Source organism: Sciurus carolinensis, chromosome 13, assembly GCF_902686445.1.
Source record: "Sciurus carolinensis chromosome 13, mSciCar1.2, whole genome shotgun sequence".
Classification (NCBI taxonomy): Eukaryota; Metazoa; Chordata; class Mammalia; order Rodentia; family Sciuridae; genus Sciurus; species Sciurus carolinensis.
Genome location: NC_062225.1, coordinates 56,218,984 through 56,246,540, shown reverse-complemented (window position 1 = coordinate 56,246,540; position 27,557 = coordinate 56,218,984). Strand labels below are relative to the sequence as shown.

The window sequence follows — 27,557 nt, the reverse complement described above, 5'->3', positions numbered from 1 at the left end:
CCAAGTGAGGGATAGATCCTTCTGCTGTGGGACCAGCTGCCTGGTGTAAGTAGCTGGAGTCTCACTGGAGAAACCTCTGCTGGGGGGTGAGCTGAGGCCCAAACCTCTCTGCCCAGAAGTTTTTCCCACTGCTTGAAAGACTTTCAGTTCCAAGTCTCATCCCAGCAGAGGACTTGCCTCTGTGCTGCTCACATTAATACCAGACACCTTAGGCACTGGAGGGAGGATGGATTGGATGTCCTGAGGGTTGCTGCAGGCTGCGTGCTTGCACATGTGCACACCGGGACGTGTCGATGCCGTTAATCAAGAAAAGTAGACGGTTAGTGCCCAGTTCCAGCAGTGCTGGGAGAGACGGGCTCTGGCTGCACCTTAGAGAAAAGGGTCTGCTGGCCAGCTGCTCAGGAACTTACCAAGCTCCCCTGTGGAGGAGGCAAAAGGGGAAGGTGACCCCTGAGTTCAGGGACTGACCGCGTAGGATGTGAAGAGACAGATGCATGCTCTTGGTGACACTGCATGCCCTTCAGGACTTCATGAGGAGACAGTGGAGAGGACCCTGTGGAGAAGGTGAGGTCTCCATCTGGCCCTGTAAAAGTCAGGGCTTGGATAAGCTGGAGGAGAGGAGGCCTAAAAGCTTGGTGGCAGGAAGGAGTTTGCCATGGCCAGGGAAGTATGACCACAGGGCCACCAAAGCAAAGGGTACAGGGCACAATGACATGCTGCAGGTTAGTTGAAAATCAAATTGCTTGGAAGATAGAGACTGGATTTGCAGGGGGTCGGGGAGTAGAGGTTGGGCAGTTGACTGGCTGTGGTTGGCAACAGGAATCACTGTGGACGCCTAACTAGGGGAAGGCAGGAGGGAAAGATTATTTTAGGAGAATTGAATCTGCAGGTCACCAGTTTTGGAGAGGAATTGAGGGTAGAGGTAGGAAACTGATTAGTAGCTCAAGGTCATTCTGGTAGAGGGTAATCCACATGCAAAGTGGAAACTCCATGGGCCCAAGTGGGGAAATAGCAGTCTTTGTCTCCGTGCTATCCAGGAGTAAGGAGGAGCCGGGGATAGGGGAGCCCACCTGCACTAAGACTCCACTCTGCTTCCTGTTTCTGCCTCCCTCTCCATGCTCTTCACCCCCTTATGGATGCCGGATAGGCACCCTCTGATACCCAGAGCTCAGGTGTCCCAAGCAGCTCTTCTTGATGAGACTCTAGCAGGACTTCTAATTTGTGGTAGGCCAGGTAAACAAGAGAATGAGGGGGAAAATGTGTGAGATAACAAAGATTGTGAAAAACAATTTCCGTGTGACATGGGAAAGGGATGAGTCTGGTGGCTCCTGGGCAGGGCTTTGTTCATTCTGGTGATTCCAGCACAGATCAAAGATCCCAAGGGGGCTAAGTGATTCTTCATGGTTCTCCACATTTTGTCTTTTTCCTGCCCATTTCCCACCAAGACCAGACACCCTAAGAATGAAGGCAGGGACCTTTGGGGCAGCTGCACCCTTCAGAGCCCTCTTTCGTCAGGGAGGGTAACAAAGAGGTGCCCCTCTATGACTGGCTTCATGTTTCCTCCTCTCAACTTCTTCTACCCTCGGTCCCTTCTTGGGGAGAGGGAGACCAGCAGAAGCAGCGAGGGAAGGTAGACCTGAGGTCCGAGATTGCCCGAGGCCACGGGCAGCTCCTGCAAAGCATCAGGGCCTGAGGTTTTAGTGCAGATGGCTCCCTGGCTCCTCACTCCTCTGTGGTTAGCACAGAGACAAACCCTGCAGCTTCCCTGACTTGGGCCCACAGAATTTCCACTTTGCATGTGGATCACCCTCTACTAGAATGAGCTTGAGCTAGTAATCAGGAGCCTCAGCGTCCACTCTTGCTCTGTCCCTGGACACTTGTTTGACATCAAGCAAATTTGTCTGCCCTCCTTAATTTCCATTCCTTTATCTGAAAACCTATAGAGTAGGGGTGTGAGCCCTTCCAGTGGTTCTTGGAGAGTAGGTATATGTGTTCTGGGGGTGGAGGGCTCCTTTCTTTCCACCATGACTTCAGGAAGAGCAGAACAGCGGGGTTTTGGCTAGACCCACAATTGCAGGTTGAACATCATGGTTGCTTGAATAACTGGTGTGACCAGGAAGTCCAGGTTATGTGCACCTGAATGTGGACCTTTTATTTTATCTTCTGGGTTGAACTTCTTGAGCCCCTGCCCACATGCTAGGTGAAGTTCCTGTGGTCTTTCTTCCTCACATGCTGTTTGTTTGTTTGTTAATTCAGAATCACAGAACTGATTGGTTACCACCCAGAGGAGCTGCTGGGCCGCTCAGCCTACGAATTCTACCATGCACTGGACTCAGAGAACATGACCAAAAGTCACCAGAACTGTAAGTTCCAGGAGGGCCCTGTGGGGCATCCTTGTGTGGGTAGAATCTGGCCTTGAACAAGGTGTAACTGATCAGACAGAACCCTGGGCCACTTCCTTCCTATAGCTGCCATCTTGTGCAGCAGACAATACTCATGACTTCAAGGTGATTATAGAATCAAGGCTGCCCCTAGCCTATATAATGCTTTCGTGCAAATTAGGAAAAGGGCTCTTCCTTCAAGGAGATACACCCATACCAAGGCCTACAGCTTGGCAAGTGGAGGGTGGACTGAATCTGTCCCCACGTGCCACCACCATTGAGCATTCTTACGCAATCAACAGTCTGTACACCCTCTGGGACAGCCCTGTCTAACATGGTAGTTGTGACCAAGTTTGGCTATCTAAATTTAAGAGAATAATACAAGAGAGCATGTAATTAGCTTGGGCCTGTGCTACAAATGCAAGAACATCTGTGCATAGAAGAGGAGGGATGGGGGAATTAGGGAAAGATTAAAGGGCACTTGAGTTGGATCTTGAAGGATAGAGAAGGATGGGGCTAGACAGAGGGGAAGGTAGCATGAGACCCACTGTAGACAGGTGACCGGGCAGCCCTAGTTCTCTACGAGTTCGCTTGCCAGATCAACACAACATTAGAGGAAGCTGTCCATACAACACGGCGTGGAGGAATGGAAACGGCTCTGTAACTTGGGAAAACCCTGCGTAACACGAGGATTCTAGAACAGAGCTGTCCAATGGAACTCTGCCTTGGAAATGTTCCACAAGTAGATGTAGCTTGTGCAGCACTTGAAATATGTCTGGTGCCACAGAGGAACTGAACTTTTAAAAATTTAATCTTAAATGATTTAAATCTAGATAGCCAGAGCCCAAGAAATAGCTCGTTTTGGAAAGCGCTCGCCTAGCATGCTCAAGGGCCGCGGTTCGAATCCCCGGCCCCTCAGAAGGGACCAAAAAGAACAGCTAAATCTAGATAGCCAAACTTGGCTGGTGACCACCGTGTTAGACAGGGCAGTTCTAGAGTGTTCACGTGGCCATGTTCGCAATTCCAGCTTGCCATGTGCAGGTGATCGAGGGTGATTTCCTCAAAGCCAAACAGCCCATCAGCAGGGACTCTGGACCTACAACACTGTACTGGTCCCCCCAGGACCATAGAAATAGGTAGGCTTGATCTCTACCCTAGGAAATCTTATTTCTGGGGAAAAAAAGAGGACCATGGGCTCCTTGGCTTGTATGTTTAACCTTGGTATCTCACATAGTGCCTGGTACAGAATGGTGGACAGAGACGCTGAGAAGGATGAAAGATGGTTAGAGTGAGTCTGAGAAAATTCTGAGCGACCTCAATGGCAATGAAGAAAATGGAAATGCGACTCTTTGTCCCTGTCCCTACATCCATCCCTTCCTCCCTCCCAAGGTCAGAGCAGCTAAGAGATGGACGACACCCCAGGCTGTATTGTCCCAGAGTTTCTAACAGGCCCCTCTGTTTCTTCCTTGTGGCTTTTGGGTTTGATCTGACAGTACAACAGAGACATTATGATATCGCAGAGAAATTTCCCACTCTGTGCTTTCTGGTGGTGGTGGTGGTGGGGAGGGAAGAGAAAGAAAGAAAGAGAGAGAAAGGGAAAGAAAAAGAAAGAAAAGGAAAGAAAGAAGAACACCTAGATCCAGTCTTACTCAGGGATCCAGGAATGGGGGAGGGAGGATGAGGTGCCCTTCCGTGCCCATGGATGTGACCCCGTCATACCTGCCCCTGCTTTCAGGTGTAGGATGTGGCGCCAGCCTTCCCTTAGGGATGCCCCATGCTTTTCTGGTCCACGAGGGAGTCCTGCTACTGGGGCATGTTGGCAGAGGCACGCAGGCTGTGGACTCGGGGTCTGGCTCTAGCCAGCGGACTCCCTGATTCCCTAGGGACTGGCTTTCTGGGCCTCTCTGCCTTTAGATGTAGAGCTGGGGAAAAGCCCAGCCTTCCAAGCCAAGGGGGGAGTCAGAGCAGGGGACAAATGTAAGAAGTTTCTGGGAATTCTTGTAGACAGAAAATGGAAATGCGATTCTTTGTCCCTATACTTTACAGGAGGGGTCCTACTGCCAAAGGGAACAAAAATTATGACTTCTCACCAGGCACATACAAGGATTTTCCCCTTTCTTATTAAAACTCCTTTGATCTATAAAAAGTGTCAGGATAAAAATTTGTCATATCAGTTTTCTGCTGACTCTAGGGAAAATCTGCTGGGTTTTCTGTTTGCTTGCTGTCATTTTTACTGGCTCCGTGTCTGTAAGCATCAGGCACACTTAAAGGTAATTCCCAGCCCAAAGAGAATCACAGTCTCCCTTCTTCCCCAACGGGAGCCAAGGAACACTGCCCTGAGCTCAGAGCCCAGTGTTCAGCGAAATCCACATGAGCTGGAAATTGGGTCAGCGTCAGTTTTGACAGGAGTCAGTCTCTGCAGAGGGTGTGTATGTGTGTATCTCATTTGTTTTGGGGCTTCTGCCAATAAAGTTGCACTATAGATTCACATCATGCTGTGGAGTGACTGGAGGCTCAGGTTTGAAGCTAGGCCAGGTCTGTTACCCTGGAGTCCCAAATTGACACATGGATGTGTGTCTTAGCCTGTAAATGCTTACCACTGCAATGACCAGGAAAGGTCTGTCCTCAACCAGATGAAGATAATTGAAAGCCATCATTTCCAAATGGATTAATAATTTATACATCGTTACTCTCAGAGGAGGGATGGGGGGTTGACTTCTCTTTGTTGTATAAGGACATTATGTGCTCTTAGGAAAACAAGATTAAAGGCCATAAAAAGCCTATCTCACTACCAAGTAGCAGGCCCCTCACCAAGGCTGGCATTAATGAGCAGATGAGAAGAAAGCTGGTGTTAATTATATTCTGGGACAGAGCAGGCCCTTGTCTGCAATTATTAGAAATGCAGTTACAACCTCTGCTTGCCGTACTATTCAATCAAAAGGAGTAAGAGCCCTGAACTTGGTTTGCATTAAAGGCCATCTAAATAAGTTGATTCCAGGCACTTGAAATTGTATAAGAACCGCTTCATTGCAGCAGGGGAGCCTCAATGGCACAGAGACAGGGAGAGCACAGAAGGCAAAAGTCGCTTCTGATGGCTTAGGACAGTGGCAACAGAGAACTTCACCTTCTCACTCAATTTTGACTCCAGATAATATAGTAAAAGAACATTGACCTATAAGCCACAAGGCCTGTTACCTAGCCTGGACTCTGTCACTGTTGTCCTGTGCGATGTTAAGCAAGTCACAACCCTTCTAGCCTTAGTTTCCTCATGTTAAAAGATGATATATTGCCTCCCTTGATAAAAGATTGGCTGAGAATGATACAACCATTTTGGAAAATGTTTTGGCAGCTATGAAAACATATGCTTATCAGATGATCCAGAAATTATACCCAGAGTTGCCCCCACAAGAACTTGAAATATATATCCATACAAAAATGTATATGCGAATGTTCATAGGTACTTTATTTATAAAAATACCAAACTGAAAACACAAACATCCAGATGGTACATCCATAAAATGGAATATTACTCAGCAGTGAAAAGGAATGAACCAAAAATGCCTGGAACCACATGAAGAATCTCAAAAACGGGCTGAGCAAGTGTGATAAAGCCCAACACCAAAGGGTATGCACTCTTCTTGTGTGACTTCACACATGGAAAATCTAGAAAAAAAACACAATAGAGTGACAAAAGATCAGTGGTTGTCTGGGCCCAGGGATGGGAATGGGGAGTGGCTGTCAGGAGGAGTGTGGCTTTGCAGAGGTAACGGGGCAGTTCTGTACCGTCACTGGGGTGAGAGTTATAGAGGTGTGTACACTATCAAAACTTATTGCACTGCATACTTAAAATGGGTGCATTTTTATGGAAGGTAAATTAAACCTTTTCATTTGTTTTTACAAATGAAAAGCAAACAGAGCTCAGCGTAGGAGTCTTCAATTTAGACTAATCCTGTGCACTGTTTCCAGTGAATGGACCTTTCAGCAAATTACTCAGTAGTTCTCAGCAAAAGCAAATCCGCATGAGCTGCAGTTTCTTCAGATGTAGAACAGAAGTAATCATAGATAGCTCATGGTGTTGCTTGTTCAGTGAGGTAACAATGACACTAATCCTCACTCAGGGTCTTAAGTGCCAGGCACTAAGCTAATTGCTTTGCAGAAAGGAATCCATCTCATGAGCCCGTTTTGGACAATGCAAAGCACCGTACTCATGTAAGTTACATTAATTCCTGCACCTTTCAGGTGCTTGTTAAATTTTTGAAGCGGGTAAAATGTGCCAAGCAACCCCAAGCATAACGGATGACAGCTAGCGTTACTGTGAACCAAGCCCCATTCCTCCACCTCGTGTGGCTGGTGAATGGGGAGGGGCCCAGGAACCCGCCAGGAGAAATGGGGAGACTCTTGTCTACAGAGATCCTGAATATTCTCCCAGGGGATCCCTGTGACATTGTCTACAGAAGTGTAGCATAACTGCGACGGGCCCTGAGCACTATACATATTAGTAGCTTTGGGAAAGAGGTGACTTCTCCCAAACAACATCTGTGTAGCTGATAAGCCAGGCAAATGCCTCTGATCCTTAGTTTGAACAGTGGTATACCAGATAGCTAATAATGATAATTCTTATCATCATGACTACTATTATCAATACCTTATGCAGAGGAGGAAACCAAACCAAGGACTATCCCTTTCTCAAAGTCCCCATGCCGGTAAGATTGCCCGGCCCATCCATCATGCCTCTTTCCAGTTCTCTGTGACTTGGGTGCTTCAGAGCTGGGAATTCTAAAGAATGGATTCCTAAGGAATGAAAGCAGGTAGACAATTCAGAAAACTACCAGAAATTCTAATAATAGTAGTCATTAGTATAAAGGGACTTATCAATTCCTTTTCATTGGGAGCAGATGGAGCATGGTGAGCCAAGCCCAGCCTGGGATGGGACACCCCTTCCCCAGTGCTTTTAGACAATGAATATAGGACCCCTCTCCTCGATACTTTTTAGACAGTTAAACACACACACACACACACACACACACACACACACACACCTAAAATGAACAGAAGGACCTGGAAGAGGAGAGAAGCCATATAAGCAGCTGGCAGCCCACTGGGCAGCGGGGAGGAGGAGTGCAAGGACTTGCCACGGCTCCTGAGGAAGCTGTGAGGAGGCTGCGGGGGTCCTGGCCTTTGCTTGACCCCAGCTGGAGAGTGGAGTGGTTTACCTCAAACCTTCTGTGGCCCTAAAGGTGGAGGTTGGCCATGAAAGCAAAGGAACCAAGCTGTTTGTATCCACAAGCAGGGCATTGGTGACTGACCTGCTGCCCAGGGTGGCTCTGAGGTCGGGGTCCTCCACGCTGTGTGCAAGCCCCCCACTGCCTGGAGGGAGTGACAGGGCAGGGGCTTCCTCTCACTGAACCCCATGAGGAAAGCAGGCCAGGTGCTGCTCTGGGCTCAGCTCACAGCTGAGCTGGTCCAGAGCCTCACTCGCAAGGCTTGGGGACGGGATACTGCAAAGCTTCAGAGTGAGTGGGTCCCCCCTGGCGGCACAGCTGCGGGAGTCACGTGACCTCTCTGAACCTCCTTTTCTTACATTTAAAATGAAGAGTTGGCTGAGATGATCTCTGAGCTCCCTCCTGGCTCCCTCTCCCTGGTCCCCACTGTCCTGGACCCAGTTCTACCTGTCACCCTGCACACCTGCCCTTCTCATGGAGTCTCCTGAGCCTGTGGCACGCACCATTCTCCTGTCTCTCTCACCTGGACTCCCTGTCTCCTCCCCTAGTGTGCACCAAGGGACAGGTGGTGAGTGGCCAGTACCGAATGCTCGCGAAGCACGGGGGCTACGTGTGGCTAGAGACGCAGGGGACGGTCATCTACAACCCTCGCAACCTGCAGCCCCAGTGCATCATGTGTGTCAACTACGTCCTGAGGTGAGTGTGAGGGCTGGTGGGCTTTGGGACCTGGCGTGCCCAAGTGCCTGAGAGCCACAGGCACAGGCACACCCAGCCTCTCAGAACCCTGGGCACCGCCTGGGAGCGTCTACACTGGTAATCCTTGTGTCTGAGAGGACTTCCCGCGGAGATCTGAGGAACGGTGGGATCTTCGGATTTTTTCTGCCCCTTCCCACTTATCCGTCATTACACTGTGGTAGGGAGGGAGGCAGAAAGCACACAGTATCCACTTAAATATTCTCTGAATGGGGAAATGGGCAAGAGAATCGTTCACTCTTTCTGGGAAAAGCAGATCTAGCAACTTCCCTTTACGGAACGTGGGAAGGATACCCAGAGGACATCGTTGTGAGGGTGAAACCAACCCAGCAGAAGCAGCCAACCTCACGTGCACCCCACCCCAGCCCAACACGGCTCAGGCGGCATCCCAACAGGAGCCCGTGCGGCGGGTGCCCCTGCCCTCGCTGCCCCCATGGCTCACGGGCTTCCGCTGTGTGACTGTTTACAAAATGTCAAAACAGTGTCCCTGCCCGTCTTCTAGTCTGAGAGGTACAGCAGTCAGAGCGCCTGTGTGTCTGGGGGAGCCAGAGGCTATCGCTAGACAATGCAGAAGGTCTGAACGGCTCTCTTGTCCCATTAGTGAGATTGAGAAGAACGACGTGGTTTTCTCCATGGACCAGACTGAATCCCTGTTCAAGCCTCACCTGATGGCCATGAACGGCATCTTTGACAATAGTGCCAAGGTGGCTGTGTCTGAGAAGAGTAACTTCCTGTTCACCAAGCTGAAGGAGGAGCCCGAAGAGCTGGCGCAGCTGGCCCCCACCCCGGGAGACACCATCATCTCTCTGGATTTCGGTGGGTGCTTTTCAGCTGAGCTGAGCCCATCCCTCTTGGGACTGGGGATGGTTCTTAACAAAACAGGCCTTCCCAGCTATAGCTTTTCCTAAGCCACAGCTGCTAATCATCTGTCAGTGGCCAGGTTCTGCAGGACATGAAGGAAGCACACGTGCCCTTGCTACTAAGACCACCCTAAATCTGCCCTCATGAAGTACTGAGGGAGGTGGGGTCACGAGAGGAGCTGCTTCACCACAGATGGGGACAATCTGAGTGAGGTGGGCAGTTGAAAAGGTAGATCCCCTCCTAGATCTCGAAGGTCACCTGCTGGTTTAGAGGGAGGGTTAAATCGGGGCTATGGGAGGGAAAATTCCAGCAGGGAACAGTTCAGGCCTTGGATTAAGCCCTCAAATGCCAGACTTCATTACAATGTTTGCCTGGTTCACAAGTCACATGGTTCCCCGCGGCTCCTAATCCTTCCCTGCTCCCAACCTGGAGACATCCTTGAAAAGGACCTGGGAGGCCCTCCTCTCCAGGTTCCACCCTCCCCTGGCCTTCCCATGGCTGCTGGAAGAATCACTACCCCTGTCCTCACCTTTTCTCACTTGGATGTGTTCTTGAGAGGCCACATGAGAACCACAACTTCAAAGATTCACAAAGGGCAACGGGTCCTTGCACCAGACATCTTGTAGCCTGTGTTTCCTGCTCATACTGAGGCAAATGGCCCAAGTCTCCTGCTAGAACTTCCTCCTCTACATTGTGGATTGCTTTTCAGGAAAAGTAGCTCCTAATAAGTTTAGTGTGAAAATTAAATGCTCCAGGAGACTGCTTCCTTAAAGGGAATCATAGCCCTAGTCAGAGGCCGGGACCCACCTGAGCTCTGGGGTGCTGAGGGCCCAGCCCCAGGCAGGTTTTCAAGACCCTTTCAGGCCCTTTGGTGCACCTTCCAGGCTTCCTCTACCTGGGGTACCTGTGGTAGAGAAGTTCAGCTGAGCAGGCCTTGTCTCCACAGGGAACCAGAACCCTGAGGAGTCCTCCTTTGGAAAGGCCGTCCTGCCCCCAGGCCAGCCGTGGGCTGCAGAGCTGAGGAGCCGGGGTACCCAGAATGAAGCTGGAAGTCTGCCTGCCTTCACGGTGCCCCAGGTGGCTGCCCTGGGCAGCAGCACCCCCAGCGCCACCAGCAGTAGCAGCAGCTGCTCCACGGTGAGCTTCCCCACCCCCAGGCGAGAAGAGGGAGAGGAAGGCTCCTCTCTCTTCCAATGGCTGAAGGGACAGTCCAGACAGAAATACGGCCCTTCTCCTTCTCCGGGTATCACAGAGCCCAAAACTTGGCCATTCGTCTGCCGAGGATTAGAGCTGTGGCCTGACTTGTAGGGTCCATTCCCCACCCCCATCCAAGCGGTAATTCCTTGAAGAGCTTCGAGCACCTAGCCTGTCCCTGGGTGGGGCATAGGGCTGCAGTGGCAGAACCCCGCCGGCCACAGCCTTTATCCTGTTTGCTCCTCAAGACTCTATAAAGTGATAGGAGCCTTATCTTATGATGAGGACACTGGTCTTCGGTGAGGTTGATGACTGGATCTGATTCACGCAGCTCATCAATAGCCCCAGTACAAATATAGAATAGAGTTGAATGGATCCAGGAATGCTTTTCCCCTTCCACATGGGATTTCTGGGAAGACTAGTGCCATATTCTTGACTCAGTCCCCCTCCTTCCTGGTCCCCAGCCCAGCAGCCCTGGCGACTATTACACATCTCTGGGGGATGACCTGAAGATTGAAATGATTGAGAAGCTCTTTGCCATGGACACAGAGGCAAAGGACCAGTGCAGTACCCAGGTAGGTCACCATGCAGCCCACCCGGTGGTGTGCATGCCTGCTCTCTGGTGAGTGGGATGCCTGTCCACCCTTTTGTTGCAAAGACCACTGGGGACTCTTGACTGAGGTCCATAAAACCAGTTGAAGGTACAGGGACAGAGAGCTTAGGTTCACCCCGTTTCCCACTCCTGCCCTCTGCTTTACCTGTATTAAATCCAGAGCTTCCATGTTTAACTCTCGACTTACTTACCTTCTACTTACTTGGATAACTTTCTTTTTGCACGTGCAAACCAAAACTACAACACTGAACCTTTCTTTAAGGAAGCCATCCTCTTAAAAATCATACCCAGAGTCACAAAACATTTCTAGTCACTGGGGACAATTACTCCTTCACAAATATGTTCATCATAGAATTTTTAAAACTATCATTTTATTTGAAATGCATTTTCAAATGACATCTGATTGACAAACTTCCATTTATATATGACTTCTCGGGGACACATTTATTTCAAAAGGCCTCATGTTCTTGCACAAACAACATAAAAGGATAAGGTGGGTGGACAGCTGTGTGTTTAACAAAACCCCAGGGAAAATCATTCCTCCCCCATTTGTCCGAGTTACTCATCCAGATACCCACTTTTTATCCTACCCAAGTTCTAACTGTTCCACAAAATAATTTAACTACCTGCTTGTGTTATTTCCTATAATTGTGATCATTGCTAAGCTGTATCCCCCAGGGAGGGGGGTCAGTCCCTAAAGGAACTGCTTTCTGCAACTGTGCATGATATTGCCTGTGGGTCCCTTCCTGACACTGGGAACCTAAGTGTGGCCTCCACGTACCTGCCGCGGGAGCCTGGCCGTATGTGCTGCAGGCGTCCACAGACGTACCCTGGGCGCCTATACTGCAGGCCTAGGCTTGTGTCAGTCATATGAGGGAGGTGAGGACAAGCTGTCCTTTGTTCCCAGGAGCCACATTGTGAACCACAGGCCTGAGTGTAGCAGGGGTAGAGGGAAGGGGGCGATCACTCAGCTGAAGTAGGTAGGGACGGCTTTGTGACAGAGGTGGGGTTTGTCCAACTGGGAAGGCAGGCAGGTTGTGATGGGTGGAATGGAGACATGGGTGTGGAGGTGAGACCAGTGGTAAGTAGAACTGGGACACTTGCAGAACAAGGTGAAGGGACAGCACACAAAGGCTAATAACCCATGACAAGAGACCTTGAAATGGCCATGTCTGAGTATTTTCCACTGGGAGCCACTGGAGGCATCTGAGCAGGGGAGTAGCATGACGAAGTCCTGCTTAGATGAGTGGCTCTGGAAGGGGACTGGGAGGGACAAGGGGCTGGACACACCAACCATGCAGGCTCACTACCCTCTGTCTCTCCCCAGACGGACTTTAATGAGCTGGACCTGGAGACTCTGGCGCCCTATATCCCTATGGATGGGGAGGACTTCCAGCTAAGCCCCATCTGCCCCGAGGAACCGTGCTTGCCAGAGAGCCCACAGCCCACCCCACAGCACTGCTTCAGTACCATGACCAGCATCTTCCAGCCACTAGCCCCTGTGGCCTCTCACAGCCCCTTCCTCCTGGACAAGTACCAGCAGCAACTGGAGAACAAGAAGACAGAGCCCGAGCACCGGCCCATGTCCTCCATCTTCTTTGATGCTGGGAGCAAGGGGTCCCTGCCACCGTGCTGTGGCCAGGCTAGCACCCCTCTCTCTTCCATGGGGGGCAGATCCAACACACAGTGGCCCCCAGATCCACCATTACATTTTGGGCCCACAAAGTGGCACACTGAGTCCTTGGGGGCATCACCGTTGGGGCCCCCCATCGCCTCGCCCCAAGTCTCCTTGTTCAAGATGAGGTCAGTGGCAGAGACCCTTGACTGCATCTGCGGGGGTTAGGCTGGGCAGGGAGGGGACAGATAGGCACCCGCCAGTGCGATTGCTGGGGCCCCAGAGATCTCCCACCTCACAGGCATCAGATCCCTTTAGACCTTCTCTGAACTCTGAGAGGTTTCCTGCGGCCCAGGGTGCCCAGTGGGGTGGCCTCTACAGGCCGTGCACAAACCTTGGCATTGCCTTCTCTAGCATCTTCTAGTGTCTCCAGTAAGCCCCATTTCAACCAGCTGGAAGCTTGCTAAGTTGCAGTGGTTGGCATGTGACTGTGCTTCCATGGGGTACGTGCCTTTCACAGAGCATCCCAGCTGATCTTCAGTGGGAAGCAAGAGGGAGCAGAGCAGTTCAGGCAGGGGAGAGTCGGGAACAAAAGAGATCCCCCTAGGGACTGATGTCACCTAGTAGGGCAGCCACGTGCAAGGGCAGCACAGGTGGATAGGGATGTGACTTGAACCATTCAGCATCTGGCCAGGTAGGGGAAACTGAGGTTGAGTCATAGCTTAACCTCCAGCTGCACAGCCCACTCTGCCACCCTGCCCTCTGGGTCTGCAAGTCACCCCAGTCATGAAAGAGTTGAGTCCAGGTGAAGGCACCGGGCAGCATGGCTCTAGACTCCCTCACGGCCCACTCTCTTGGGCTTGGCAGGTCTGCAAAGGGCTTCGGGCCTCGTGGCCCAGACGTGATGAGCCCCGCCATGATAGCCCTCTCCAACAAGCTCAAGCTGAAGCGACAGCTGGAGTGTGAGGAGCAAGCCTTCCAGGACACGAGCGGGGTGAGCTCTCTCTGACTGGCAGCTCTGTGAGCACCCTCCCACCCCCAGTCCTCAAGCCAGGCTGGTGGGCAACTCTGAGCCTGCCGTGAGCACCTCCAAGTGCCTGTCCAGGTCCTGGGGAGCCGGGCGGGGGCACCTCCATCTCTCTCCCTATATCTGCCCTTCCCACACGCAGGGGGATCCTCCAGGCGGCAGCAATTCCCATTTGATGTGGAAACGCATGAAGAACCTCAGGGGTGGGAACTGCCCCTTGATGCCTGACAAACCCCTGAGTTCAAGTGGCCCCACTGGTGAGCAGGCCTGGGCCACAGGTTTGGGTGGAGGGCTGGGAACTCAGGGTCCATCCTGGCTCCTGCACTTACTTGCTCCCTGTGCCTGGCTAGAAGGGGCTGCTGTTGATGCTGTCAGACATCTCTGCGGTCTGCAGTCTCGGGCTGGCCTCTGGGAAGGAAAAGGGAGCTGGGGACTTCACAGCCTCTCCCCTCCCTCAGATGGTACCACCTTCATTCTCTGGCCTTGGTCTTTCAGATGAGTTCACCCAAAACCCCATGAGGGGCCTGGGCCAGCCCCTGAGACACCTGCCGCCACCGCAGCCGCCATCTGCAATGAGCCCCAGGGAGAACACCAAGAGTGGGTTTCCCCTGCAGTGCTGTGCCTCTCAGTACCAGGACTACAGCCTACCATCAACTCCCAAGGTGTCAGGTGCGTCCTCAGAAGCTGGTGCCACATCCCAGGGTCTGTCACACATGGGGGGTCTGACTGGGTCGGGAGATGAGAAACAGATGCCTTCGTGTAGTAATTTAGTATTTGGAAAACCTTCACAGAGACCCTGATGTCCCCTGGTGCCCTGCTGGGTACCATTTATGGTATTCCTCAGCACATTGTAGTGCTGGGTTTCCCAGGGCCAAGAGCACCTCTCCTTTCTTTCAGGACCTGCACGGTGCCAGGCACAGAGAAGTGCTTGGTAATGACTTGCCCAAAGAGCCCCTTCCCAGGGCTCCCTATCCTGATTTAGCGTTCCCTGAACAGTTTCCTAGACAGTTCCTCTGGCCAGCCAGGACCCCAGCAGGAGGGTCCAAAATGGATAAAACCCATCAAAACACCTAACATAGACTCAGGGTGGAGAAGCCGGAGGGAAGAATCCAGACCCTCAGGGGCTAGTCTGAAGGTGGAAGACTGACAAGGTGTGTGTTCAGAAGGTGAATGGCCAGGGCAGCGAGGGCCAGAAGCTGTGGTGCATGAGGGGCTATTAAAGAAGAGAAAGTTGAGAGTGCCTGGAATTGGGGTACACAGAGACAGGAGATGGACAGCACAAGGAGGAGATCTTGGCCTTGCTGCTGGGAAAGGTGGCCACCTGGAGAGGCTGCAGTATTGCTGCATGGGCTGGAAGACCATCTGCCCACAGAGATTTAGAAGGGACCCTGCAGTGATCAGGCCACCTCCAAGGCTCTTGCCAACCCTAAGGGTCCCAGAGCCTGTGTCTTTTACTGAGTTCTTCCTGCTGCTGTATTGCCTAAAGCCCCATTAGCACACAGGAGCATCCTTCTGAGGTCAGGCAGGAGCTGAAAACAGACTGCTGGACGATGGCCTAGAGCTCTGGGAGAGGTCGCCAATGGACAGTCTTCTAGAAGGTTCAGTTACAATCACTAAAACGTAGATGGGAAACTGTGTCTTAACCAGAAGTTTTCTATTTGGCATGTGGTTTTAGGAAAACATACCAGACCCTTGTTCTCAGCAGTATTATTGGGAAAAATTACAGTTTTATGCTCAGAGCCCCAGACCATAGAACCCCAGACAACCCTGGGCTTGAATGCCTGCTCTGCTGTTTATCAGCTGATTGGCAGACAGGCCAGGGGGTTTCAGTAAGAGATCTGTCACGCATCAAGTTGGATGACTGGTATACTTCTGTGTCCACTTGGTGACACCAGCATTATTCTTCCTATATGAACCCACAAGTGTCGTTGAATGTTGAAATCAAGGGGAAATCATCTTTTCAACTCAGATCATTTCTGAACACTAATAAAAGAAGAGGGGAGATTAGCCAGGGACGGTGGGTAGATATCTGTTGGCACCGTCCCAGTGTCCGCTCAGGAGCACAGACCCGTGGGGAGGCAGGCATGGGCCCCAGAGGGCTCTGACTCAGCAGGACCAGGAGGGAGAGGCCACAGGGGACGAGGCTGTACAGAGAGGGAAAGGGAAGCAGCTCACCGTGAAGAGCTGCGGGGCTGCCTGCCACAGTGCCCGACCAAGCCTTCCCTTCCCGGGGTGGCCTGTGACTGTGTCCTCTTTGTCCTCCTAACCATCTGGAGAGTGACCCAGGGATAAGAAGGAATGGGGTCTTTGTGCCCTTGGATCTTGGAGAAGGACTCATGCACACACCTGTGGGGTGCAGGTGTGCACGTGGCACAGGTGTGAGTGGCTCTGACTGAATCCCTTTCTCCCTGCTGCCAGAGCCTGGTAACCCTCGGGGCTCTTCCCCCTTGAGGGCCCCTTCCACACACCCTCCTCCTCCCTGAGCCCTGCCTCTGTACTGTCTGCTTCCCTCTTTTTGTTGGATCTCGGCACCTCTGAGACGAGTCTGGACGCAGATGCATTCTCTGCTGGGTCGCCCTGGGAGCAGGGAGTAGGTCCCGGGAAGGAACACTGCAGGAGCACAGTGAAGTCAGGGCTGCCCCATCCCACCCCTCCCCCAGCCTGGACACCGGAGACACCCCTTTCCTTCCGCACGCGCCCTTCCCCTCCCTGCTAGGTTCTCATGGAATGGATGCTTTGCCAGTGTTTGATTTAGGTCTTTAAAATATGATACCAAACCTTCTTTCAGGCATGGCAAGCCGACTGCTTGGGCCCTCATTTGAGCCCTACCTTCTGCCCGAACTGACCAGATATGACTGTGAGGTGAACGTTCCCGTGCCAGGAAGCTCCACACTCCTGCAAGGAGGGGACCTCCTCAGAGCCCTGGACCAGGCCACCTGAGCCAGGGCTTCTCCCAGGCACACCACTGCCGATGCCGTCCCACCAGCTTCACCCTGCGTCTGTGTTTGCAACTAGGTATTTCTAACACCAGCACACTTTTTACAAGATGTACTTACCTGGTCAGTTTGCCCAGGTCACCAAGCAGTGGCCTTTTTCTGAGATGCTCACTTTATTACCCTTATTTTTAAAATACGCAGTTGTTTTACTTGCTACGTTTTGCTGTCAATTAAAATGTTCTTAAATTTTATAAGATTTTTTTCCTCCCTGCCTTCAATTGCTTCTAATTTATATTACCCAGAGGTTTCTCTGTCACACACAGTGTCCGTACTAACAAGTCTGCTGTCCTGTAGGGAAAGCTTTGGCCTCATTTAACTCAAAAGATTTGTTGTTGTTGTTGTTGTTATTGTTGTTGTTGTTGCCAAAGAGAAAAAGGATTTTGCTTTCCAAGCTTGTTTTGTGGCTTCTCCCTCTCAAAGCCCTTCTTTTCTTTTTTTAAAATTAATCACCATATTGTAAATTTCAGTTTTTTTTTTTTTTTTTTGAAGTCGACTCTTTGCTCTAATTTTGATATGACTTACATGGGGAAACAAAGAGCAACGCGAAGGGCGAATGCCAACGTCTGTGGTTGCCTGTGGAAGTTGCACAGTGTGGCTTCTCCTAAACGGTTTGGTGTTTCCCCCCATCCCCAATCTGGTGGATTTTTTTTATTATTATTCAAAAGCATAACTGAGTTTTTTAAAGGAAAATTTATATCTGGGTTAAGTGTTTATCGTATATATGGGTACTTTGTAATATCTAAAAACTTAGAAACGGAAATAGAATCCTGCTCACAAAATCACTTTAAGATCTGTTTTTAAAGCTGTTAACGTTACTTTTCTCGGCGATGCTGTCCCTGCAGAATTGTACAGTACTCCCACGGGCCTGTACTAACACTGCTAGAGATGTCTTTCTTGGCTTTTTGCTTTTGTGATCTGCCATAGGTGTGACAAACCATCCAAGACATGGAATCGTTAAGTGGGAGCATGCGAGCTGTCTTCTCCTCATGTTCTCTGTGTATTATGTATGTATGTATGTATTATTATTGCTGCCAGAGGGTCTGAGGGCACGTCAGGGGCGGGGGCGGGGAGAATGCTAAGGGAGAGGAAGTGCTTTAACTTTTCTTGAAGTTATGTTGCTAGCCCTTCAAGTGCACTGAGCTATGTGACTCTAACGGTCTCTCACACGGCACATTAGAGTATTTCCAGAACTACCATGAAATGGTTTCAATGAAATTCATGGAAACAAGTGAAGATTCAAAAATTCTTTAGTGAACCAGTCCACATCCTCCTAGCTCATGACCTTGGAGCTGGACTGGGAGAGGGTGCCAAACAGGGTTGGGGGTGGGTGGAGGGCAGCTGGTCCTCACCAGCCCCAGCCTTGCGCCCCTCGCTCAGCCTGCAGGCAGCCTTGCAAGGCAAAGGTGCAGTGCCCCCTGCTGGTGAGCAGCGGGGAGGGGGGGGGACCTCCAGGGGTGGCCCCTAGCCTCAGGCTCTTGCTGAGGCCTCTGTCACATGCAGTGACATATACAGGTAGGAAGCACTGAAAATAGTGTTCCCAGAGCACTTTGTAACTCACTGGGGAAGAGGAACGACACCTTTTGGTTTTTAAATACCAATCAACATGGAACTTTTCTGTCATGGGTACAATAAAAAGTTTCTAAACACACAGAACACTGAGTACATCCGGCCAAGAATTTGGTAAGCCCAGAGGGACTTATTGCCAAAATCAAATGTTAGCTTTCAAAAGAAATCTAAGTTATATGAGAAAAATCACCCGCTCGCTGTGTTGCCTAAATCACACTTGAGCGGCACAGTGTCATCTGACACACGGCGGCAGAACTTGAAGGGTTACTGACATGTAAATGCTGGTGTTTGATTTCCTGTGTATGTTGCCTCAGCATTAAGGGCATTTTACCCTTGCAGTTTACTAAAACACTCTGAAAAATATTCCAAGCTTCATATTAACCTTACTTGTCAACATAACAATTTTCATGAACATTATTATATTTGAATTCCTACTGACAACATTATAACTGTATGGGAGCTTAACTTTATAAGGAAATGTATTTTGACACTGATATCTTATTAAAGTATTCTGATCCTATCGCTGCTACTGGCTCTTATTTCCTGTGGATTTGTCATGGGCTGCACCCATGAAAATGAAGTACTTATTAAATAGTTTACAGAGAATGACTGATGGCACTGAGCAGGACGAGACCACGGAGGCCAGCTGACAGGAAGACTGGTGAAGGAAGGAAAGAGTATTACCAACATTGGCAATGCCTAAACCTGAGAAGCCATACTCTCTCTTCCGAATTTCTGCAGGTATTTTTCTATCTACCGCAGAGTCCCTTTTTTTGATATCCTGTGGGAACCCAAGTCATAGTCTCTACCTTCAAAAAACTACATAAGGCAGCTTGAGAGTCATTCTGGTCTTGGTGTGTTCATGCTGTCCTTTGGAGGTTCCCAAAGAGAAGGGCACCATGGCATCTAGAGGTCAGGAAGGACTTGACTTTGGAGATGGCCAGGCTCAAGCAGGGCCTTCCCAGGCACAAGGTGGACAGGAAGAGCAAAGATGACCTCATCCAGAGACAGAACACTGAAAGCCCAGCACTAGACAGGTGCCTGGTAGTTTCCCTATTTCAAATGTGACTTTTCTATGTGGCATCCTCTTAGCAAGCCCTGCCTCTGAGATGTGACTCTGGGGCTGGTGGAAGATAGAGAGAGAGCCAGCAGTACCTTTGCTCCCACCATCAGCCCTATAACCAACTGCTACACCTTGTGCACCTGATGATTTGATCCATAACATGTGGTCTCTTGACCTTGTTAGCTCACTTGAGTCTCGGCCGAAGCAATGGCATTGAGTATACATTTTACAGATGAAACAGACTCACACTAAGTGACTTATGCAAGTTCCATGGGAGAAACAGAACTTGAACCTAGTCTCAGCCAGTAGTTCCGTCTCATGCCCTACGTCTGGCTACAAGGTGTATTTTATGACAGGAGCCTTTTCATTTTCTAAAAGAAAACTCTCGTCTATATTGTTTTAACCTTCAGTCCTCCTCCTAATTTTGTGCTTATTCGTCTCATTTCTTCTCTTCCCCAATGTGGTGCCTGGACCTTCAGGTTGAATTTTTTGGGCTCTGCCAGGCTCCCACCCATATTTGGACTCTTTTGCCTGCCATCTTGGACTCCCTGAAACATCACCTGTTCTATTCTAGAACTCTTCTGTGAATGACACATCTCACCCACCTTCAGGAGCAGAGTTGCCTCAGAGCATTGGCAAGCTCAGGACTCAAGCCTGGAATAGCGCAATCCTGGCCCCCAACAACTTCAGTGGCCCATGGGGTCCTTAATGCTGTCCTGAGGCAGAGTGTTTGGCTTTAACCACACCCAAGGCTGTGATCTTTCTCTCTAGCCCCTGGGGGCAGGAGGCTGTTCCAAGATCCTGCTTCCAAATCTAGCAAGGTGGAAACACACCAAAGCCATTGTTCCTGATGATTAGAGAAACAATCTTCCTAAAATGAGCATAAGACATGGACGCACACAAGCCATCACTGCTTCGTGTTTTGTCTCAAGCAACCCAGTGAAGACTGGCTTAAATGCCCCTGATTTCATGTTGTGTCTTTCAAATTGCAGGGAGTCTAAGAGTACATATGAGCCTGCAGAGCCAGATGTACAAGGGTAGGGGCCCTGCACAGCATCGGCAATTGCTGAACCCTTGGCACTGCTCCTGACTCTAGACATGTTCTCCTCTAGGCAGGCAAACCCCAGTGGGGTGTGACATCTCAGCATTACCCTAGCTGGCAGCCTCAGATGAGAGCACTCTATGAGAAGGGGACTCAACCCCTGACACAGTCATCTGGAAGCTCCACCAATGGAGAAGGGCCAGCTCTGCCTCCTCTGATTCATGCAGGGCAAGCAGACTCCATCCATAGGTGTAGCTCTGATGAGCAAGTCAAGTCAGGACAGGGGGTTAACTGTGGTTTTCTGGAGATACTATGTGATACCGCCATTTACCGGTGACGAGTTCTGCTCCCTCTAATGTTGAAGTTTGAACACTAGAGAAGCACACCAAGGCAAGCATATTAAGCAGGTTTTATTTAAAAGTAGTAATAATACAGACTTCTCCCAGAAGGGAGAAGGGGACCATGGCTGATGTTCTAAAGTCCCAAGAAGTGAGCGCACCCTACATCTTTTATAGGTTAAGGTCTCTTTTGTTCTCCAGTTCTCTCCCCGGCTTTTCTCTCCTTCCTGCCTACATGACTAGGCCTGGTTTTGCAGGTGAGATGTAAAAAGTGAGAAGTGGATGGGGTAGGGGGAGGGTCAAAGTGATTCAGCCAGGCAAGGACCCAGGGGGCATTAATTAGCAGCTCCTTGCTTGCAGTCCTTGATAAAGGCAGGTAAATTTGGTAATCAATGAGCTCTAGAGATCCTTAACATTCCATTCTCCCAGGGGCAGTCTCCAACTTCCAGAGGCAGATGGCTTTCATGGCCTCCATTTCCTCGATTTGACCCAATCCCCTATGTCTACACTAACTGCCTGTCCCCAATTCTGGCTTCATATGTAGACTCATTTCCTTTACAGTATGCAAGATTCAACCATCTACAGCCTTCTTCCCTTGGATCCCTGCCATCTTCTTTTTGTGAAAATAAGATTTCTACTAGAGGCCCATAGAAGAGTGGACAAACTAACCTCGCTCTTCTTTCCTAACCTCGCTCTTCTTTTCCCAAGGTGGGGATAGCCCAGGGTCAGTGAGACAGCTCTGGATATGTTGTCTCACATTGACTCAGGATGCCAAAAGGGGCCTAGAAATGCAGCACTTATTTTTTCAAATTCCTCATTTTAGAGAGGAGGCAAGCACAGGGATCCAAAGTGACTTGACGGCAGATATATAGTGAGCAGCAGGGCTGGGCAAAAGGCCCAGGTCACATCTCGGGGACAGGAGCAAACTCATGTAAGTGAGAGGCGCCAAAGACTTGCTGCCCCCGGGGTCAGGTCTCAATTTCTCGGGCGTCAGACAGGCCTCCTGCTTGGGGTCCCTTCTCCATCACCACCTCACAGGTCTCCAGTCACTTCTTTCTCACTCCCCTCAGACACCTCCTGTTCTTCTCAAAAAATCACGACCCAAGCGCCAACCCTATTTCTTTGAACTGAGTGACCCCTATGGGAACACGTGATCTCTCCGTGACCTTGGTAAAATCTAAATCAATTCCTTCACTTGTAGACTGAACTCTCCTTGGCCCCCCAGGACCTAGGAGAAAGGGTGCTTCCCCACCCACCTAATATACCCACATTCACGGTGTCATAAGATGAGACTTATTTGGTGCAGTCTTGACCCTTCTCTCCAAAAGCCTTACTAACCAGTAGAGGAAACAAAACAGAAACCATCCTGTTTAACACAGACCACCAGGTCAGATGGCATGTGTCAATGGAGGCCCCACTGTGCTCCCGAATCCTCAGGTATGCACTTGAGCTTGGGCCAAGAGCCCTGTGGTGGGTTTGGAAAGTGTGACAGTCGCAGATGCAAGTGATCCCTGGGTATTTTAGGATGGGCTCCAGCTCCTGTGCTGCTAGTTCACAGGAGACCAGGGGAGGTCAGCCTGGGTCTCGGGAGTTGGAAACTCCTCATGGAGCTGGGGCCGAAGAGGACTGGAGGCAGGGGAGGGAAAGAGGTCATTCCAGGAGAAGTGCACCAGTGGGACAGGCACAAAGCCAGAAGGTTGCAGCACAAACAGACCAGGGGGAGCAGGCAGGGTGGGGCTGAGACAGAGGGACAGGCTAGCAGGGGAGCCTGGCAGCTCACAGAACGGGCCTTGGGTCAGAGAACCTGGATTCCAATCCCAGCTCTGGGTTCCTAGCTGTGGAACCTTGTGTCTGACAGCCTGTCTCCCCCTACAGTAGCACGGGCATGAAAACATTCCCCACCCATGGGGTTAAGGCTAGACATACAAATTTAGAGTTGACCCTAGGTAAGCAGCACTTAAATCTATGAGATAGGATGAAACAGGCCTATGAGATTAGAGTGTATTCTAAGAAAAGTAGAAGTCCTAGCAAACAGCCTAGGGCCACTTAAGCACTGGTGGAAGTCAAACAGAGGAGGAGGAGCCCCAGGGAATAAGAAACCCAGGAGCATAGTATCCCAAATGCCAAGAGGAGGTGCCTCAGGAAGAAGGGAGGAAGGAATTAACTGGGTCACAGGCCACACTGAAAGATAAGATGAGATTTGCTACATAAAGGTCATCATGGAACTTAGCTGGCAGTTTGGGTGGGAAGCTGAGGACAGTACCTCTACTCCAGTGGGTTGAGAAATGAGCTGGCTAGAGTGAGAAACAGAGATGGCAGCAACATACAACTCTTTCAAGAAGATACCCTGTGAGGAGAAGCATAGTGAAGCCGGGGATGTGTGGGGTCATTTTTTAATATTTAATAAACTTTCATTGTAGAATAGTTTTAGCTTTATCAGAAAAGTTGCAAGAATATTATAGGGTTCCCTGCACCCAGCTTCCCCTGTTATTAACATTACTATGGAACATACGTCACAATGAATGAATCAATATTGATACATTATTAATATCTAAAGACTGCACTTACTCAGACTTCCTGAGTTTTTATCTGATTTCTTCCTTCCCTTCCCTTCCCTCCTCTACTATTCTGTTCTAGGATGCTATCCAAGGTACCATACCACATTTGACTATCTTCTTAGACCTCTGTTTTTATGATCTTGACAGTTTGGAGAAGTACAGTCAGGTGTTTTATAGAACAACCTTCCCTTTGGATTTGTCTAGTGTTTTACTGGTTAGGAAGAGCTATGGGTTCTGGGGAGGGAGGGCCCACAGAAAAGTGCCACTCTCATCGCCTCATTTAAGGGTACCTGCGATCAGCGGGACTAATCACCATTGACGTTGACCCAAGGTTGGGTTTGATGGGTTTCTTCACTATAAAGTTACTGTTTTTTTCAGGAGATGTTAATGTTATTTTTGAAGATGAGCTACATTAGGAAATGTTTACGCGGTGATGGCAGAGGGAGAAATTGATGAAGGCAGGGAAGAAAAGAAATAATTGCAGGAGAAAAGTCGTTGAAAATGTAGGGTGGGTGCTGGTGCGATTTAACCTACTGGGCACGAGGGTGGCTCTTGGCTTTGGATGGAGGCACATGCAGCTCACCATGCTAACAAGATGGCAGAGAGCAGAGCAAGATGTAGTCAGTCCAGTGGAGTCAGTGGTGGGAAGGTGATGAGCCACCTCCAACCCAACTGCTTCTATCCCTCGGTGATGTACAAAGCAAAACCAAGAGAAAAGGGGCAGGTTGCTCTCAGAGGTTTGAGGAGACTAAAGTATAAAAAAGTGATTTTTTTTTTGGAAAGCCAGGTTATAATGGTCAGTATTGGAAACTCAAATGATATTTATGGTTATAAACAGACCCTTTGTCACAGTTGATGTGTTTGTGTCCAGTCACATTTTTCTACTCTAATGGAGGCAGCATGGGTGAGCAGTTGAACTTAGCCAGTTGGGGCTCAGTCCGAAGGGTGTGTTTGAGGGAGTCAGGAATGTTCCCAAGAGAACAACTGCTAAGATAGACCATGAAAATTAAGTAGTGTGAGGAGGAAAGGGGGGAAAAAAGTTGAAGAGATGATGGTCAATGAAAAAAGGGTAGGTTCCATGAATGGGAGGTTCCAGACCAAAGAATGGCCAGAGTGACAGGAGGTGATTGTCAGAGGAAGGGAAATTTAAAATTGAGATTTCATATGTACTAACTATAAGACCCAGCAATCCCCTTTCTAGGTATTTACCCAAAAGAAGTGAAAATTTTAATCATACACAATCTACACACCAATGAGTATTACAAATAGCAGCACTATGCTGGAGGCCCGGGTTCGAGTCCCCAGCACTGTGGGAATGTGGGAATAAAGAACAAATAGCAGTACTATTTGTAATTGTAATTACCAAGAATCGAAAACAATGCAAATGTTCTTCAACAAGAGTACAGATGAAAATGATAGCACATTTCTATGATGGATTAGTCAGCAATAGAAGTCAACACACTGCCAGGCAACTCATGGATGAATCCCAAAGACATTAGGTGGAGCCACAGAAGCCAGCATCCAAAGGGTACCTTCTATTTAATCCCATTAACATGGGATTAAAGCAAAAATAAAGGAAGAGAAAACAGGTCATTGCTTGCCAAGGGGTTGGGTGGGAAAAGGTCTGAATGCAAAGGGGTAACATGAGAGTTCTTTGGAATATTGGGATTCTCTGTGCACCATCTAAGGTGGTACTTGTGAGACTCTGTGCCAACAGTAAATAAAATAAATAAATAAAATTCATAGCACTGTGCACTAGAAGAGTTTTACCATACGTGAATTTAAGATGTTTAAAAATGAAAGTAAACTTTGAGATGTCAGAAACAGCTGAAATAAAATAGAAAAGAGGCCTGAGGAAGCGAGAGGTCAGGGTGTTGTGAGCTTTGCCCTGGTGGGTGTGAGTGTCAGTGAGTGGAGAAGTGGAGGAAAGATGGAAACCACAGGAGGACAGTGACCACAGGCCATGAGGACAGCTCTGAGCAGAAACCAGGGTTTGATGACAGGAGTGGGAGGGAGAAAAGGGAGAAGTGATTTGGAAGCAGTGACAGAAAGCTAAGAGGACCCCTCCACCTCCAGACCCTGCCTGGCACCTGCCTGTGGGACAGAGAAACTAGGGGCTCTGGGATGGAGCCAGCTGGGCCACATTAGGGAAGAGGTGAAGGCATGTTCAGATGAGACAGAAGGCTCTAGATGCCCAGTCCCAAGTCAGTGTCACCTGGTTCAAGTCAGTGCAAGGATCTGGAGGGCAGAGAGGGCAGGAGATGGGAGGGGGTGAGCTCATGTGCAGGACTATGTGGCATGAGGGTCAGGGACTGGTGACCTGGAAGGCTTGGTCTGTGCTGGCATCGGAGGTGAAGAGACTCAGGAGAGAGGGGGTGTCATCGGAAGGGTGTCTGGGAGACTCAAGCCTAAAGTTTAGGGTACCAACCCCTCTTACAATCTGCAGGGGCAGGCACAGCAGAGAGACAAGGACACTTCTCCTCCAAGCTTTCCAGACCTTTTCTATATTCCATGGCAACTAAGGACCCTCACATGTGTGCACTCGGAACATTAAGTAGACTTGGGATTGTTCATTACTTTTTAATGGCAGATTTGAAAGTGACCAAGGGGCAGGTCCCTCCTTCTCTCTTCATTTTAAAACCTGTGGGTGGGCCCAGCACATGTAGGAACAAAAAAGGAAGACAGATGCACTGGAGACCCATGTGACCTGAAACAAAGGACATCTTCCCAGCCCTCATTAGCCTGACAGAGGCGAGGGCAGCTGAGCGTGAACATTGACATGGTTTCGGGCCTTGCCAGAGACCAAGGCAGGGCTCCAGCTGAGATTCAACTCCGGATGGGAATCACAGCTCAGACTGGGATGGGCTGGCCTGCATGAGCTTGGGAATCCAGAGTACATGTGTCCACTGCGAGTGCTTAAAGTGTGGGGCACCAGCTGCACCAGCCAGGGTGGCCTCTGCTGTGAGGCTCAGTCATTCCCACCACCCTACATGCCAAGGACCAGCTCAGAACATTGCTGGCTGTGCGTAGGCCCTGGGACCAGTTATGGGTGGCTCACTTTTGACTGGGGAAAATTGCAAAGTTAGTGAGAAATTGACTTCCAAGCCACCCTTGCCCAGAATTCTCTTTGCCACTCACACCCTTGTGGGACGACTTCTGACAGATGGGAAGACCTGGTCTCAGCTCGGGGCTGAGGGGTCTTCCTGGTGTTCCTCAAATCATTCCAGGTAGACCCATCTCCTCACCTAAATCTGCTCTTTGTTTCTCTGCACGCACAGGTATGGACCACTGAGTGGTGGTCACATTAGTGAAAGTGGAAGTTGAATGGAATATGCACAGCAATAGCCATAAAACAGGGCAGTCGCAGCTAACTTTATTATTTACTGTGCTCAACTTTATCAACTTTCATCTATTTCCCATTCTCCTATGAGCTCACAGGATCATAATTATCCCTATTTGGAGATATAAATAGTCAATATGCCAAGGAAATATGTCTCCATACAGGGATGGAGTTTCTGGAAAATATCTTATAGGCTAGTACACATTTACACAATAAAATAATAATAATGTGACCCCAGACTACTTAATGGAAAAACAATACTGAGTATAAAGGAACTGGTAATCCTATGATGTTATAGGCTAGGGCACTACCCCAATGTATTATGTCCCTCTCTGGGTACCATACTTGAATAGAGTTATAGATAAATAGGAATTGATTTAAAGAAAGATGACTATAATGTCGAGGGGACTGTCAACTGTGTCACAGAAATTGACTGGAATAACTGAGGAAGTTTGTCTTGTAGAAAATAAGATTTGAGGGAGTTCCAAAGTCCATCTTCAATTATCTAGAGAAGTATAGTGTATAAAGTTTTTCTGGATGGATCCACAGGATAGATTTCAGCCCAGAGGTGCAGGAAAGCAGAGTGAAGTTCAACGCAAGAACACTGAAGAGCAGACTCCCTCCCCGAGGATGCACCAGCATAAGAAGGTAATAGCATCTTTAATCTGACCACCGAAGAGAGCTACAAAGAACAAAATGTGCTGGGCACTGTGGCACACATCTGTAATCCCAGAATTTGGGAAGCTGAGGAAGGAGATTACAGGTTCCAGACCAACCTCAGCAATTTAGCAAGACCCTAAGCAATTTAGCAAGACCCTGTCTTAAAATAACAAAGGGCTAGGATGGGACACAACTGGGTTCAACCCCCCTGGTTGAACAGAAGGCCCCAGGGGACCCAGGAGGAGCAGAAGGGAACTACCACAGCCCCTTATGTGCAGGCGGGAGAAACTGTACCAGTTTTGTTCCATTTAGATCACAAAATGTTTTT

At 49.6% G+C, this 27,557-nt stretch overlaps 1 protein-coding gene across 1 annotated transcript in view; it reads left to right on the top strand.

Annotated features, from left to right (window-relative positions):
- The window catches only part of Epas1 (endothelial PAS domain protein 1), an 83,536-nt gene extending 64,788 nt beyond the window's left edge, over positions 1 to 18,748 (top strand). Inside the window, exons 7-16 of the mRNA XM_047522981.1 lie at positions 2,257 to 2,363; positions 8,152 to 8,299; positions 8,958 to 9,172; positions 10,164 to 10,354; positions 10,876 to 10,986; positions 12,352 to 12,827; positions 13,507 to 13,633; positions 13,809 to 13,923; positions 14,162 to 14,335; positions 16,455 to 18,748. Of these exons, the coding sequence (XP_047378937.1) occupies positions 2,257 to 2,363; positions 8,152 to 8,299; positions 8,958 to 9,172; positions 10,164 to 10,354; positions 10,876 to 10,986; positions 12,352 to 12,827; positions 13,507 to 13,633; positions 13,809 to 13,923; positions 14,162 to 14,335; positions 16,455 to 16,606 (1,816 nt within the window). The 3' untranslated portion in view covers positions 16,607 to 18,748. The remainder of the gene's footprint in view (positions 1 to 2,256; positions 2,364 to 8,151; positions 8,300 to 8,957; positions 9,173 to 10,163; positions 10,355 to 10,875; positions 10,987 to 12,351; positions 12,828 to 13,506; positions 13,634 to 13,808; positions 13,924 to 14,161; positions 14,336 to 16,454) is intronic.
- The last annotated feature ends 8,809 nt before the right edge of the window (positions 18,749 to 27,557 follow it).